Source organism: Zonotrichia leucophrys, chromosome 3, assembly GCF_028769735.1.
Source record: "Zonotrichia leucophrys gambelii isolate GWCS_2022_RI chromosome 3, RI_Zleu_2.0, whole genome shotgun sequence".
In the NCBI taxonomy this organism is placed as follows: Eukaryota; Metazoa; Chordata; class Aves; order Passeriformes; family Passerellidae; genus Zonotrichia; species Zonotrichia leucophrys.
The window spans coordinates 72,577,502-72,594,749 of record NC_088172.1 but is presented as its reverse complement, the minus strand read 5'-3'; the positions used below and the strand labels follow the sequence as shown (position 1 = coordinate 72,594,749).

Genomic DNA, 17,248 nt, shown 5'->3' with positions numbered 1-17,248 from the left:
CTCGGCCCGGTCTCCGCCGGACGCGCGTCAGGCCTGTGCGCGGCAGCGCTTCCGGCGGGCGGCGATGGCGGCCGCGTTCTGGGACTTCGGCGTGGGGGAGCGGAGGAGGGCGGGCGGCGACAGCGGCGAGGAGGACGACGATGATGACGAAGAAGCAGCAGACGGGGATGCGGGAGGGTTCACGCTGGAAGAGGTGCTGCGCCTCGGCGGAACCAAGGTGAGGGAGCGCGGGAGGAGCGGGAGCACGTGGCGGCCGGGACCCCCATCCCGGACGGGCCCTTGCGGGGCGCGGGGGTTGGGGGCACACGCAGGTGTTGGGAACAAGTTCTGTGCTCAGGGGCTGGTGAGGCACCGGGAAAGGCTGCCCAGAGAACTTGTGGGTGCCCCATCCCTGGAGGTGCCCAAGGCCAGGCTGCGTGGGGCTCTAAGCAACCCGGTCTAGGGGAAGGTGTCCCTTCCCATGGCAGGCAGGTTGGAACTAGATGATTTTAAGGTCCATCTCAACCCAAATCATTCAGGGATTCTGTGGGGAAGCCTTGGGAGTCTTGCCGTGACAGCTGTGCCCTGTCTCTGCAGCAAGATTACCTCATGCTGTGTGCTGTGGATGAGGAGAGCGAGATGGTGGACGGCGGCAAGAAGGACACGATCGATGACCTGAAGGAAGGGGAGCTGGAGGCGTTCGTCAGCTCCCTGGGGCTCAACAAGTATGCAAACAGTTGCCTGGTGGTGGAGGGGGATGAGGATGATGATGATGGTGGCAGCAAGGAGAAAGAGAAGCCTCCAAAGAAAGAGAAAAGCAAAAAGGAAACAAATCGTCCTTCACTAGAGGGGAAAAAAGAAAAAAAAGGAAAGGAAAAAGCAAGCAGTGTGAAAGACAGCAAGAAAAAGCAGGCTGGTGGTGATCAGGGCCAGCAGCCTTCCACAAAGAAAGAAAGGCTGGAAGAAGATTTTGAATTTCATGCTAGGCAGGCAATCCTGATCAAACCGGGGGGCAAGTGGTATGATATGGAATACACCAACGAGTTCTCTCCAGAACCACAGAATCAGACACTTTTGTCCAAGTACAAGGCCCTGGCCCAGAAGCTGTATGAACACGAGACGGACCTGTTTAAGAATAAGACAGAGTATCAGAAGGGGGCCTCTGCTGCATGGATTAAAACTGTTGTGTCCTCGGGTACCTTGGCTGACAGGATGGCAGCAATGACCCTTCTCATCCAGGACAGTGCTGTTCACAGTCTCCAATTCGTTGAGAACTTGATAAACCTCATAAAGAAAAAGGGCAGCAGGCAGCAGAGCCTTATGGCTTTGGATACTTTCAAGGAGCTTCTCATTACAGATATCTTACCAGACAATCGGAAACTGTGGTCGTTCTCCCAGCGACCCCTGAACAGCATAGTGCAGATGTCGAGTGGCAACAAGGACTCAAGAGACAGGAGGTTGATCCTCTGGTACTTTGAGCATCACCTGAAGCTGCAGATAGCAGAGTTCGTGCAGGCCTTGGAAACACTGAGCCATGATTGCCTGACAGCCACGAAATCCCGGGCGCTGGCAGTGTCCCACGAGCTGCTCTGTAACAAGCCTGAGCAGGAGAAAGCGCTGCTGGTTCTGCTGGTGAACAAACTGGGTGACCCTCAGAACAAGATCGCCACCAAAGCCTCCTATCTCTTAGAGACGTTGCTTCACAAGCATCCAAACATGAAGGGAGTGGTGTGCAGTGAGGTGGAGAGGCTTCTGTACCGCTCAAACATCAACGTGAAAACTCAATATTATGCTATCTGCTTTCTGAATCAGATAGTCCTCAGTCATGAGGAAAGTGCACTGGCTAACAAGCTGATAACTCTGTACTTCTGCTTTTTCCGGAACTGTATAAAGAAAAAGGATGTTGAATCCAAAATGCTCAGTGCTCTTCTTTGTGGGGTAAACAGAGCTTACCCTTACGCTGAGACTGGTGATGAGAAAGTGAAAGAGCAAATGAACACCTTGTTCAAAGTTCTGCATCTTGTGAACTTCAGTACCAGTGTCCAGGCCCTGATGCTGCTGTTCCAAGTGATGGACTCTCAGCAGACTGTGTCGGACAGGTACTATGCAGCGCTGTACAAGTAAGTGGCAGGTTTGCATTTTCATATACGTTTCATTTTAATTTAAATTTCATTTTAATGGTAGTCACCATTAATTTAAAGTTGTAGAAACACTTTGCTTTTAAGATCTTCCTAGTTTCGTGTTTCATTGGCTAAAATTCCTGATGTTTTGTAGAAGCTGGAAGCTGCTTATGATTTCTTTGATTTAACATAAGGATAAAAACAAAAGACAGTGATAAGTCCTGAGAGCACATGTGCATTTCATCCTTTGCCACTTTTTTGGTGGCTTGCTTTACTTCCAGATCTTATTTGAAACTAATTGATAACTGTTCCTTCTGAAATAATCACTTTTACAGGTACTAGCCTGTAAAGTAATTAGGTCTGTAAATTGGGCTCGTAAATAGCCTAAAATCTTAGTGGTTTTTTTTTTTTTTTTGTCCTTATTTTGAGGAGGAGGAATATTATCTTAATTTTTTTAGATTATTTAATTTGTGTAGCTGGAAAGTTTTGTGTTATAAAAATACTGCTTTTTTTTCTTGTCCCTGCTGATTGTTTAGATTCTTTATAGGATCCTTACAGGATTCTGTTTAGATGACTAAGGGGAAGTTATTGATTTTTTTAAAAAAAAGGAATTTCAAGTTCCCTGAGAATGTGGAGTGTATTTAAGGGTCTTACTGTGCTTGGCAGCCTGGAAAAAAATTGGAACAGAAAATGAACTTGTCTGTTCAGTACAAGTGTCTGATCTGATTGTGGATGTGCTGATTTTTAACCATTTGCTTTCTTTTTTTAAATGAACAAATCAGATTAGTTTCTTAACACTGAATAACTCAGATTTTGAAACTGTTTTCAGTTGAACTCAGTTTCTTTTTATTTTCTTGCAATATTTTGTTTACCAAGGCAGTTTGGTTTCTTTTTGTATTAATCTTCAGTGTTTCATATATATCCAGAAATATTACACAGCTCTTGACAGTTCAGGGTTGAAATGAATAGTATGAAGTCCTGAGGAGCAGCCTGTTTTTTAGATGGCGCTCTGAAAAACGTAGGTAATTGTTGTTAATAGCAGTTATTCTCCTGTGTGCATTGTGACAACCAGCAAAATTTCTCCCGTGTGTCCTACAGGAAGCTTCTAGATCCTGCTTTAGCAACGTGCTCCAAGCCATCCATGTTTCTAAATCTTGTTTACAAGTCTCTGAAGGCAGATGTCGTGTTGCGGCGTGTGAAGGCCTTTGTGAAGAGGCTGCTCCAAGTCACGTGTGGACAAATGCCTCCCTTCATTTGTGGAACCCTGTACCTTCTGTCTGAGCTTCTGAAAGTAAAACCAGAGTTAAGGGCCCAGTTACAGGATCACATGGTATAAGATGGTTTCTTTATCTCACTACTTTTTCAATAAGCACTTTTTCCTAACCTGTCTTTTAGTAACCATTTGCTAACATGTTTCTTGAGATGGGGAGGGACCATTGTAGTTGTGTGTTCTAAGCAGTAAAGTTCTATTTTAAGTGCTATATCAAGGACAAAAATCCGTATTTCTTAAACATCAACCATAATTTGTTTAAATTTTTAGAAGTAGCTCAAGAACTTTATGTGCGTTTTTCTAAAACATCAGAGTAAATATGGAAAGGAAAAGCTGTTTGCTAATGGTTTTTGTTTTTTAGGGTTCAGATGATGAGGAGTGCTTTAAGGATCAAGAAGAGGCTGAAGAGGATGAAGAAAAATTTGTGGATGCTGACAAAGAAGTAGGAGATGAAAAGAAAAGCGCAGTGGAAAATTCTGCTAAAACAAACAATTCAAATTCATCAGCCTCGTGGGTGCATCATCTGAATATGGGAGGTAAATCAGCAGGAAAATAGATAACTTAACAGCTAAGAGTCCATAACAGGGACATGCTGGTCAAGAGTTGTTGTAAGATTAAGTGATTAAAACATTATTTTAGTTTTTAAATTTAAGTTTGGTTGAAAGTGACCACTCAGAGCAATTTATCTGTTACCTCAGCAGTGATGAGACTCTTGACTAGTGTGTTTCAAGGGCAGCTGAATACAGCCTTGTCCTGCTGCCAGATGAACCCTGGCCTGTCCAGCTGGGAGTGATGGGCAGCATTACTGTCATGGGGAAATAAGAATAATACTCTTGTAAAGTTGCCTGAGAAAATTTGTTTTGCTCCCCTCCACCCCACAGGCAGGAAGGGTGAAGCTTCCTATGATCCTCTGCACAGAAGTCCTTTGTACTGTGGTGCTGAAAGTACAAGCCTTTGGGAACTGAAGAAGGTGGGACATTCTTGAACTGCTGTTGTTGAGTTTAAAAGTGAGGCCCTTGTACGAAGAGAGGAAAAAACTTGGTTATTCTTAAGGTAGCTAAAGAGAAAGGTTAAAGCTGACACATTGTTCAGCTTTAAGCTTGTATATATTCCATACAGTACTGATATTCTTGAGTGGGGAATAGAAATTTTTTAAGTGGGGATTTGGACAATAATAATATTTTTTGACTATTGGATCTTAGCTTTGATCATTAAAGCTTTTTAGTGTTGACTTAAATAAAATTGAAAGTGAAAATGTATTTAATGCAAATAAAAGTTTGGAACTTGAAGTTCTTAAGTTGTTAAAGTGCTTCATCAGCCTTGCATGGCTATGTGTATGTCTGATATTTGATAAGTCACAGAGTGATCTTAGAACATATTTTTAATTAGAAATAAATTAATGACTCATGTTTTTCAGCTTTCTGAACATTTTCATCCATCTGTGGCCCTGTTTGCAAAAACGATTCTAGAAGTAAGTGCTTTTGCTAGCTTGTTGCTTTGAAGTTTGATATTTTATGTCAGGTATCTTTTGCCATTTGAAAAAACATATTATAAAGTCTCCTTGCAATTTGTGGGTAACTAGCAGCTCTGCAGAACTCTTATCATACTCTAAAATGCCAAGCTTTTCATGGAATGACAATGTTATAAGTAAAGGATACTGCTTACAAAAGTTTTAGTTTTGTAGAAATGTAGGTATTATATAATGCTTAAAGCTTTATTAGAGGTTTTTTAATATCCTTTTATTTAATTTTTTCTTTTTAAATATGGGAAACCCCACTACAGGAACAAATTCTTTTTAAAATACTGTTGTATGCAAAAACCACTCCAACTTCCACAGATATGTATTTAAAACATTTATTTTTCATTTGAATATATGGTATTGAAATGATGTTGAGTATTAACTGCTGTTAGCATGGTACATTGCCAGGCAGTTTATCACTGAAACAAAGCAAAGGAGTTGTGGTTTAGTTAAGCAAATAGTGAAATTGCAAAAAGAAGGATCTGATCAGGGTTATGTGGTATTGTATCCCCAAATCTTTTTCTTTTTAAAGTATGTTTTAATGTTGTCCTTGAACTGATTGAGTCCTCTGTGTTTAGATGGTGTCTTTCTAAAATGGACACCTTAATGTTTTTTGGCTTTTTCTTTCTTTCAGGGAAATCACATTCAGTACTCCGGTGACCCTCTGCAGGATTTCACCTTAATGAGGTTCTTGGATCGCTTTGTGTACAGAAATCCCAAGCTCAGCAAAGGCAAAGGTAGGCACTTCTCTGTACCTGTGATCCTGGTTGTAGGTGCTCTCTGAATTGTCACTCTCTCAAATTGGCCTTGTTGAGTATTTGGGGTGCAAGTGGTGGAACAGAGGAGTGGGATCAGTCTTCAGGGCTGTGGGAGAGATGTCTGTAACCCAGAGCCAGCTGACAGCCACATCCTGCTGGCCCTCACACCTGCAGGGCAGAACTGCTTCCTTTGCAGGAATCAGTAAGGGATAGAGAGATGTAAACACTACAGAATGGTTGAGGCTAGAAGGGATCTCTGAATCGTGGGCTCAGGCAGAGACACCTAGAGCAGACTCTCCAGATGGCTTTTGAATGTCTCCAAGAATGGAGACTCCACTGCCTGTCTGTGCAATCTGTGCAGTGCACAGTTGTGCTCACAGTGAAAAAGTGTTTCCAGGTGTTCAGGTGGAGTCTTCTTTATCAATTTAGTGACCCATCACTTGATTTCTGCAGTATGCCCATGTCTGCCTTGTACTGGAGAGCTCAGGCCTGGGCACAGGGCTGCAAGTGTGGTCTGACAAATGCCAGGAAAACCATCAGCCTTCTTTGCTGCAGGGACAGTGTTGGCTCACAGCCAACTGGGTGTCCACTAGGACTTACCAGGATGTTCTTAGCCAAGCTGTTTCCAGCTGGGCAGCCCCCAGTGTGTACTGGTACCTGGGGTTGTTCCTCCTTCAGTGCAGGACTTTGCTCTTCTCCTTGTTAAACTGCTGGAGGTTTCTGTCAGCCATTTCTCCAGCCTCTTGAGGTCATTATGGATGGCAGCAAAACCCGCTGGTCCGTCAGCTGCTCCTAACACTTCTGTATCAATAGTCATAAAGTAAAAATTCTCTCTGATTTATATTCTGATACAGAAAACACCAGCAGTGTGGTAATGCAGCCAAAGAAGAAGCAGTTTATGAAGGATATGCAGAATCTTGCAGGTAAGTCTGCCCCTTAAATCAGTTAAGATTATGATGACTAAAAAATCCTTGGTTGGTTGATGTAGATCTGCACTGTCTATACTGTTTGTCTTAGCGATAAAAGAAAGTGCCATCCATCAGGAGTGGTCATGCCTGATGTTCAGGATCAGACCTCATCTTCTTGTAAGGATGTGTGGAATCTTCACAGATGGAACTGTGGATCTGGTGAATCATTTGAAAAAAAATTATGTAGAGAAAGTCAGTTATTCTACAGCCATTTTAATTCTGTTTATTATGATTGAAAAATGGCTTAAATACCAGAAAAATAGATCTGTATAATTATTTAAATCACATTAAGTTCTTTCATTAAATGATGTGGATTACTCTGTACAATACCACGGCTGCAGTTGTTATTAGGATGAGTGTAAGGTATCTTTGGCGCTGTTATTTTGCTGAGTCTTCCTGCCTCCAGAAATAAGCTGCCTTTTGTCCAGTCCCACTCTTTCTACCAATCAAGAGTTGGATTTAGTTTAAAAACCAGCAGATAAAAAAACAGAGCAAACTATCAGTAAAACATGCCACTTGAGGACAGAAGAGGTACAGTGTCTCTGTAGCTTTCCCAGGGATGTGCTATTCCACCAGCTTTGAGTCTGTTGTGTTGCAGAGGTTTTAGTTATGCAGATTAGTAAGTACTGATGTACTTTTTGGCTGGTTTTACAGCTCTTAAAGCTGAAAATAGAAATTTTAGCCTATACACTTTGTCACATTTTTTAGTTTATTCAGAGTTTAAGGAGCAATTGAGGAGCAATTCTGTCCTGAGGAATATACTACTAATAAATAAATAAAATAGTGATGTTAGTTTCAAGATTAAAGAAAAGCATCTTAAAAACCTGCCCCTGTCTGAAAAGCTCACAGTATTGTTACACTGGAGATGGCTGAAACTGAGATTACACATTTGAAGTCTTCTGTACAAAGAACTCTTATGTATATGGTCAAAATTGCCTTATGTGTTAGTTTGAAGAAGTTTTTAGATAAGCTCCCCATTATTGAATGGATGACACCGTGTGCCTGCTTGTATCTGTGTGTGCTGTTTAACCTCTGGAAAGAATAACCAGCATTTCAGCTTGGGGTAAAATCAGTTCATTTTTTCTTTTTGCAGTCAACAGTAAGGAATTCCGGGCCAAGGATGAAAGCAAAATCCCAGTGGATGAAGTGTTCTTTCACAGGTAATGGAATACTTGTGAATGTTCATTTTAAGTGTTGTTTTTTTAATGCAGTGTCATTAAAACCTGCTGCATTTTGTAAGTACTCTCTGGTTTTTCAAGTATTTTCAAATTTTGATTCATTTGAATGACTTAGTGCTTTTTTTGGACATAATTTTAACATTTGTCAAAAGTGCTTAGGAAAGAATATCACCTATGAACAAAGGCAATTGGGGTTTGTAGTTTAAGTAAATTAGGTAAGCTGACATTACAATAGAGAAGCCTTAAGTAGTGGGTAATGGTGAATATCTTGTGGGTTGTAATTCTTATGCATTAGAGGTATATATAATAAAAGCTGGAATATAGCTTGTTTATGTTATTAACATCAAAGCTTATTAGAATAGAACAAAGCAAAAAAAAGAGGAGCTACTTTTCAGAATATTTAGATTTTTATTACTTATAGTTCTTTCTGTTTCTTTGAATTTCCTTTGAGATTATGATATAAAAGGCAGTTGTAGTACTAAAATTGAAGTGATATGCATTTGGCAAAGATTTGTTTTTATTAGATCAAAATACGGATTACCTCTGTCTCCTTAGCAAATTATTATTTGAATTAACTTCATTTATTATAAATTAATTGATACTATAATATTGAGGAATATACTGCTAATAAATAAATAAAATAGGGGTATTAGTTTCAAGATTAAAGAAAAGCATCTTGAAAGTGTGCCCCTGTCTGAAAAGTTTACAGTATTGTTACATTGGAGATGGCTGAAACTGAGATTACACATTTCAAGTCTTCTGTACAAAGTACTCTTTTGTATATGGTCAGAATTGCCTTCTGTGTTTGGTGGTTCTTTAACATGAAATGAAGGTGAAAATGGCTGACAGAAGATAAAACCTAAGACCCAAAAGAAGAGGGCTGTGTGAGAAAATGTAATAAAACTTGATGGGTGAATGTCTTCTTTGTTTTTTCCCAGTTATATTCAAGTTGATTTTGATCCTTTCTTCCTTCTCAGTCTAAGGCAGATTTTTACATCTTTGTTGTGTTTTTTTATAAATTCATTATGTTGAAAATAACTTCTGCCACCTTTGGTCAGTGAAATTTCATTGTTTTAAACATTACAGTAGTGACTGATCCTTTGATAAACAAAGGATGTACAAGTCTCTTGATTTTAGATGTGTTTGAAACAATCACAGTTTTCAACTGGCAACATACATGGGCAACAGTTTGCAGATTTTTTAATAAAAAAAGTCATAAAGATCATCCCCTGTCTGTTGTTTCAGATTTTATTCAAAGTTTGATAAGAAGAGAGAGAAACAAAAGCGTCTGGATGATGAAGAAAGTGTGGAAGATGTGGATGATGATGAATTTGAAAGAGCATTGGGTAAGGCTGTGTTCTTCCTTGCAGTAACTATCCCAGTATTCCCAGATTTTTCAAATTACTAATTTATCCTTTTTATAGTTCATATTGTGTAAAGGAGCCAGATAGAGGAATATGGCAGTGGGAGAAAACTGGCTTTCCAGTGTTCTTTGTGCTACTGCTGACAGCAGTTCCTGCTATGTGCTGTGTGAGCTGCCTGGGTGGCTGTTTGGAAAAGAGGCCTTGCTCCCTTCCCTGCAGTAGTCAGCTTGTTTGAGTGGCTGGAAATTTTCTGATTTTGAACTTACACTCATGAGTGGCAGTTCATGCCCTTTTGTTCTCTTCCTAAGTCTGAGTAACCTCTTCTAACAGCACGTAACATTTGTCTCTGCTTTTTCTTTACTGCTGGGCCTTTTTCAGTCTTGCTTACAGTTTCTCTCATAGTTTCTAATGTCTTTCATGAGGTTATGAGTTCAGGATGGTCATTGGCAAACTTCTGCAGTAGCCTTAGCTCTTCCTGTAGCATGTACTTTGCTTTGGAATAAGTGTGTGATTTGTTCCAGAATTTAAATTTGTTAGTGTACCAGAAAATGTCCATTATTTTATTATTTCAAATTTTACTTACATGTGTTAAAAAAAAATCCAGTTAATCTCCATAAGTGTTTTGTACCATATTTTGAGAGAATTCTACATTCTTTTATTAGGATTCTTAGTGACTCAATTAATAGGATCTTAGTAACAACAAGAATTTGTTACTAATTGCCTTTGTCTTTTATTATTAGTATCTCTAATGAGAATTTGCTTCATAAATTCAGAAGCTTCAAATAATGTCCCTATATCTGAAAATTAGATATTTTGCAGTGGTAGAATCCTAGAATAGCTTGGGTTGGAAGGGACCTTAAAGATCACCTCATTCCATCCGTCCTGCCATGGCCAGGGACACCTTCCACAGGACAGGTTGCTCAGAGTTCCATCCAACCTGGCCTTGAACACTTTGAGGGATGGGGCATCCACAGCTTCTCTGGGCAGCCTGTTCTAGTGCCTTACTACCCTCAGAGTAAAGAATTTTTTCCTAATACCTAATCTACACTCTTTCAGTGTGAAGCCATTCCCCCTTATCTGGTCACTACATGCCCTTGGAAAAAGCCCCTCTCCAGCTCTCATGTGGCATCCTTTAGGTACTGGAAGGTACCTGCTGGATGCAATGACTTGCATATTTCTTCGTAGTAATAACATTTTTCTTTCTCCCTAGATACTTTTGAATCTGCTGATAATGCCATTGTTGACCAGGATGACCTTGATTTTGCTGGGTAAGACTTCAGATTAGTTCTTACTCCTCGTCTTAATATCTGTATAGAGTTTTACTCTGTGGAAGGAGATAGACTTTTTTCAGAATGATTTAGAATATCACCTTGCAAAAAATCAGCAATATCAGCAAAATCAGCAATATCAGATTTACATTGAGTAATGCAGGTTTTCTGCATGTCCTGTAATAGTCACATAGTGATGACTTTGGGATGCTTATAGTCCTTAAATGAGACTTGCAGTATTGGATTGTCTTAATTAATTAATTAATTGTTTATTTTATATTTATTTATTTTATTTATTTTATTTATTTTAAAGGAGTGACCCAGGTAAGCAGTGTAAAATCTTGTTTTTCATTGTCTCAGGTTTCTGTTTGAGAATTGCCAAGTACAAAAGGAAGCAGAATGAGGCATAATGGCACTGCTGCCATAAGTACTGGCTGTAACTGGACCTAACACAGTTAATAAGCTTTGTGAGATCCAGAGTCTCAGAGCGTAGTTCTCCTTCCAAGTCAGCACTTCCATTAATCATCATTTAGGTGGGAAAGGACCTTTAGGTTCATTGAGTCCCATTGTAAATGATTTAGCAGCTTCTATTTTACTCAAAGTATCTATAATGCAGCATTTGAATTTGCACAGAGACTTTTTCACTTGAATCAACAGCAGAACTGAAGTCTAAACTCCTAGTGAAACTTGAAACATTTTTGTGATCTTGACTGGTGTTTAATAGAGCAGTTTGTGTTTTACAGAAAAGACTTTCTGAAAAGGAGCAAACACCCAGAGGAGATAAAATACTCAAGCTGTCATTTCTGCTAATTTCAGAGTAGGATTCTCTCCAGAACTTCTTAAAATAGTTTACTTTTATAACACAACTGCCTATACCAATGTTGAAAACATACCTGAGTGTATAATACGTATATTTTAGGTCTCAGCCTACATTTGCAGCAGTTTGCAATGATGTTGAACTTTCCTAACATATTCTTTGCCAGTAGATAGAGGTCATCTAGATGCAAACAGTATTTTTCCAGATGAAGTGCTAAGCTTGTTACATCTTCTTTTAGTAATATAAAAAAAAATCCCAAGGGCCGCAAGAAAGGTGAGGGATCTGGTGCTGACTGGGAGGATTCTGATGATGAAGATGACTTCAGCGATCTGGATGATGAGGAAGTCTCCTTAGGAAGTATGGAGGAAGACTTTGAAGAGGATATGGATGAAGAGGGAGGTGTATTTATGGATGTGTCTGAAGATGATGATGACCTAGGTAAAGTGCCATTTGTTACTGAAAAGCAAGAAGAAAAAGCTTTAAAAATAGGTTATATAATATGTAACTACATATGCAAATTCCAGTTTAGTTATCTAGGTGGGAAGTTTGGCTTTTAGGCAAAGAAATGACAAGTCCTTCTTTGTACAATGAAGTCTTAAGCATTTCCAGGCACGATCTCCTAGGTGAGAGTGGGAATTAGACATCAAAAACTTCCAAATGAGACCTGTTTCTTTCATTCTGAAAATTTGTACACAAATAACTGGCTTCCATAGGCAGAAATATTAAAAGAGCTCAAGGAGGAAAAAAAATCTGGTAATTTGATAATTTTTGTGTTTCTTCAGACACAGTTAATGCTGTTTTTTTTAGATTAAGTCACTTTTATTGAAATGGCTGTCTCACATGTAACAGCTTACTCTTGTAATACAGCTATGTACTCAAGTTTTTCTCAAGTTTTTATTGCCACTGGAGTAAGTAACTGGTTCTTGTACCTGCATGATTTTATTTTTTCACCTGAAAAGCAGAATACAGTGCATATGGCTGGAAAAGCAGAGATCAATGGAGTATTTCAATGAATAACTAAAGGTCACAGGAAGTTGACTGAGAATAGAGGCAGTAAACTGTTCATACAGTTGTTAAAACAATCTTTCATGATTATTATTTCACCAAACTTGCCATGCAGACATTCAAGGTTTACCTAATGCCTGCTTTTAGCTTTTGTATTCTGTGTATCATAGTATCATTCCCTTTTGGTGCTGTGGAAACAACAGAAAGAATAGCACACCAAAGACCAATTTTTAATGGTCCATCTTGAGGAAATACTAGATTTGCTTGTGTGCACTGCCTTTTAAAGATTTGGACCATTTTGACAAGTATGCCTAGAAAGGAATTTTAGTCTCTGCTGCACTTTAAATACATGTACATCGTGTGAAAATTGGAGACTGATGTATTTGGGTTTTTTTCCTATCAGACTCAAATAATGACAAGCAACTGAAATCCGTCAGTAAAAAGGGCAAGAAAAAGAAAGATATGAATTTTGCGGGATCACTGGAAGGTAAGAAAAGACTGATATGAAAGCTTAATAGAAATAAAATAGTTCAAAAACCTTTGGAATAGAGGGATTTACTACAGCAAATAGAGGGATTTACTACAGCAGATTTTCACATTTTGGATCTAGGTTCAGATTTGAATAAACCATAAATGAAAAGGAGGTTATCCCCAGCCAGCATAATTCACAGTAACAATCTGCTATTGAAGAGATGAGAATTGAAGGAGGAATTTTGAAGGAGGATGAAGTTGTACTGGTGCTTTGTGCATCTGTTACACCTGATACACAGATTTGTGCTATTTAATTCTTGGTTGGAAACTCTTTTTTAGAGGGGATGAGGAACAAAGATTTCTAACATAGCTAATGCAGATAATCTCATTAAGAAAAAGTTCTAAACATTTAAAATGTGGTAAAACTTGTTTTAGTGTCTTTGGGAACCTGAAGTTGTGTCTCATAAGAGCAATACTCTTTGTTTGAAGGATCCAGGCGAGGAAAGAAGAGAAAACTCCAAGATGCTGGTATACTGGCATCTGCAGAAGAGGTGAGTTTGATCAGTGCTTAACAAAAAGTGATCAAGCATTTCACCTGCTGCTTTGTAACAGAATACTAAATTTTCTCTCTTTAAAGTTTGGCTATCTGCTGGATGAAAATGCTGGTTCTAAGTTCGACAATATTGGAATGAACGCCATGGCCAACAGAGATAACGCGAGTAAGTACACGCTGCAAGTAGCAGGCAGCTGTAATGCTGAAATTCACTTCTTTCCCTTCAGGTTCTGTACGTGAAAAATGAACCACCTTTAACTGGAACACAGGGTCAGAAACCACACACAGCAGGGACAGTAGCTCAGCATCAGTAAAACGTGACAGTTTTCTCCGGTGACAAGAGATGCCCAGTGCTAAATACTAAGTGGGAGTAGTGGAGCGAATAAGGCTTCAGAAAAGAGGGAGAGGCTGTCCTTGGCCCTTTGACACTGAACAGGGACAGGCAGGATGCTGTTTGTCAAGCATTTGTGTGAATTCTGCTCAGGTAAAGCGTCCATGATTCCTTGGGAAGGGAAAGCATAAGGTACTGCTGTCTTTACTTGCCTACTGGACTGTCTCCTTGCAGTGTTAGTGAAGCAGAAAGACATTTTCCCAAAGTAATTCTAATGAATTACGTGTGTATATGCTGATTCAGTAAACACTGCTCCTAACGCAAACGTGTCTAGCATTAGTAAAATACAAAGCAGTGTCTAAAACTCTGAGATGGTAGGTTTGTTTTGTGAAACAAAAAAACCCGCAGCTTTCTCAGAAAAAAAAGCAGTTTGCACTTTATTAACTTTTATAAATACAATAGTCAAGTTTTAACTTGGACATGATTGATCTGCATGCCACATCATGGTCAGAGGTATCCATTGGCTCCTAAATTCTCATCTTTCCTTCTCCAGATGTCAAACAGATCCAGTGGGAAATAGAGAGGGACAAGTGGCTTCACAACAGGGATGTGAAAAGTATCATCAAAAAGAAGAAACAGTTCAGGCACAGAGGGCTGAAAAACAAGTTCAAAGGCAAGAAATCAAGACGATGAACTTGATGTGGACATTTAAAAAATAATGATTCTTAAATAGTTTTTTATTTAATCTTTCTTACTTCAGTTCTTGCTGCTTAACCATGTCATCTGGTCATTCTCCCTTATGCCATGAATTCCAGACCACTCATTGGATTTGTAATAAACTGAAAAACAGGAAAATCCATGTCAGCTCTAAGTTAGACATATGTGATGAGCAGCCCCTTTGTGGCTGGTTTTATTCAGTGTATAACCCTCCAGCTCTGAGGTCTCTGTCCAACAGTCTGACACTCCAGCCATGCCTTAACAATAAAAACTTCTGCAGTGTCTCCTGGGGAAAGTTTTAAGCCATCCTAAGATATTGTTGTATATATTAAGATGCAACAGAAGCTTCAGCCATCCTTCTGAAGCCAACGACTACAAACTCACCTTCCAGAATTGATGGAAACCTCTTCTGCATTGTGTATCTGAAATCTGACAAGAAAGATAAATCACAGTTACTTTCCCAGCATATATTAAGATGAATAATTAAATGCACTATTTTTCTAACTAGAGTTGTTTCATCAAAATTTGTTGAAATTTTGCTAGTTACAGCCACCATTAAATAATGTGATAGGAATTTATTTTTAAAAAATAATTTCAGAGACTTTATTCAGGTTACTTATACGTGCAGCCCCATCATTGCAGTGTTCTCTGAGCTTCCTCACAATTGTGATAACCAAGTCCTACAACTCACAGGAAGCTGCATGTCTCTCATAGACTGACATGCAGATAAAACCAGGGAAATTTTGTTTCCTTGTGCAGATTTAGATGTTCAGTGAACCATTCTGCGGGCCGCTCTTGACAACCCAGTAGAAAATCACAACAGGTTTATGCTATTTTAATTATTTACAGCAGCTTGTAAAAGGATGTTACCCATTCTAGTGCTAACACAAAAAAAGCAGTAAAAGCCTCTGAGTTCACTGAGCTGTTAGATTAGCCCACTGCACCTTATGGAACTGCAATTATAGAGAATATGCAAATGGATATAAGAATTGCGAAAGAGGAGAAAAAATCCCAAAGATGAACGCCCAGCATCAAGTTACAATAGACTGAAAAACATCTGTTCTCCATATTCTTGTTACATGTATTTTCTAATAAAAATGTAAAGATGGCTGAAATTTAAGAGCCTGACACCATCTGGATCCTGGAAAACAAAAGCAGACTGATGTGAAGGTGAAGCTCAGCTTGTACTCGGCATGAAGACCACACCGCTGCTGAAATGGGTGGATTTTTGCCCTCCCAGCCAAAGCAGCAGCTGCCTTTTGGCTCGCCCTGACCCTGCAGGCAGGACAGCTCTTTTCCAAAGGGACATAGGTCTGTCTAACCAGTGCTGCACCCTGCAGAGCCCTGCATGCAAAATAAGGCTGCTGCTCTGCAGAGCAAGCCTCCTTGTAGTAACCAAGCTGGGGCTTTGCTTATTCTTTCTGTGTTACCTGGGCACGGAATCCTGAGTAAGAGACTGAAGTTAAACAATCTGGTCAACAATGGGGGTGGCCTCCTGCCAGCCGGCTCTGTCCTCAGCCTGGGAAATGTCAAATTGCAAAGCCTACGAGACCCAGACACAGTCATCCCTTCAGGGGCTCAACACCAGGTGCCTGGAATAGGACTGATCAATTCCTGCCTCATTTGCGGACAGCCTCTCTCCCTTTCAAATCCTTATCCGGCCCGGTGCCACTACTGTAACACCGGGCAGGATTCCTTTTGGTTCCGGGTGTGGTGGCGTGCTGCCCCCCGAAGGACTGATTGCTCGCGGGCTTGGGTTGTAAAGCTACACCAGCAGCTCGTTCTTCAGAGGTAAATCCTCGTGCCAGCGAGCCAGCCCTGTGCGCCTGCACTCACGCCCGCCCAACTCCTAACCCCGCACGGCGGCATTTCCTTACACAGCCCGGGCGGTGCGCGGTGCTCCGCGGGCACCGCCGGCGGCCCCCGCGCGGAGGAGCCTCCCCTGCCCGCCCCCCGTCCCCGCCGGGGCGCGGCCCCCGCACGCCCCGCCGCACCTTGGCTGCGGTCCATGGCGCGGTAGAGCAGGAGGGCGCCGAGCAGCCCCGCCGCCTCCAGCAGCAGCAGCCCCCTCAGGACGCGCCGCGCCATGGCCGGGGCTCGGCGCCTTCCGCCGCCCGCAGCGCTGCGCAGGCGCCGCCGCTCCTCCGCCTCACGGGCCCGTCATGGCCGCGGCCCGGCTGCTCAGGCCGCCCGGAGGCAAGTGGTGTAAAATGTGAGCTGTGTAAAAATCTTTTCAGGAAAGGGTGGGCTTTGTTGTACATCCGGCCTAATCAGCGAGAAAAGACATTAATTCGTGCGGCAGGTAGCGGGTAACAGGCGAGCACTAAGTGATGGCCAGGTGTTAGAAATACAAGTAACTTGTTGGTGGAATTGCCTTGTCTTGGGCGCCATATGCTTCAGTAATCTCTGATGTAGGGAGAGTTTAATAAAGCCAGGCGAGAAGAATGGGCTACTGATAGTGGGCACAAAGACATGCAGCAGAACCCCCATGATTAGGAAGAAACTGACAAAGCAAACTCAGCTTGACTGGGTAAAAGGTAATTTCTGTCAGGAGCAGATTGTGACCACCAACTCATGGCCACGGACCCAAGAGAACCACCGACCCACAAGAAGAGGAAGACAGCATGTTGACTGATGAGCATGAGAAGCGAGCCAATCATTATCTAACAGAAGACTAATTAATAAGGGAACTATGTCATTTGCAGCCAATGAACACTAATTCCTTAGTTTGCTAAATTGTATAAATAGTAAGAACTTCTGATAGTTGCAACTCTGAAATGAATAATCAGTGTGTCTCCCAAGTGTCAGGAAAATTAATAAATTATGCCAGAGGTTTATGTCCAAAAAGGAGACAGAGGAGCCCTGTAACTTCATTTGAATAAAGGCCACAGGGATTTCCCACGAGGTCTCTCAAATTGTTGGGGATACAG

General features: G+C 40.9%; 1 protein-coding gene and 1 long non-coding RNA gene across 2 annotated transcripts; one reads left to right on the top strand and one right to left on the bottom strand.

The window, feature by feature from the left end:
- Window positions 1-34: 34 nt before the first annotated feature.
- Window positions 35-15,438, top strand: CEBPZ (CCAAT enhancer binding protein zeta). Its single transcript, XM_064708780.1, has 16 exons — window positions 35-217; window positions 577-2,099; window positions 3,198-3,429; window positions 3,731-3,905; window positions 4,251-4,339; window positions 4,787-4,840; window positions 5,523-5,625; window positions 6,501-6,569; window positions 7,708-7,774; window positions 9,038-9,138; window positions 10,367-10,424; window positions 11,480-11,679; window positions 12,650-12,733; window positions 13,207-13,268; window positions 13,355-13,436; window positions 14,155-15,438. The coding sequence occupies exons 1-16, from the start codon at window positions 65-67 to the stop codon at window positions 14,292-14,294; spliced, it is 3,192 nt and encodes a 1,063-aa protein (XP_064564850.1). The 5' UTR covers window positions 35-64; the 3' UTR covers window positions 14,295-15,438.
- LOC135445769 (uncharacterized) lies at window positions 14,011-16,481 on the bottom strand. Its single transcript, XR_010439594.1, has 4 exons — window positions 16,313-16,481; window positions 14,703-14,747; window positions 14,357-14,440; window positions 14,011-14,255 (listed from the first exon to the last, which is right to left on the bottom strand). It is a non-coding gene; the product is annotated as an uncharacterized LOC135445769 (long non-coding RNA).
- Between the last annotated feature and the right edge of the window lie 767 nt (window positions 16,482-17,248).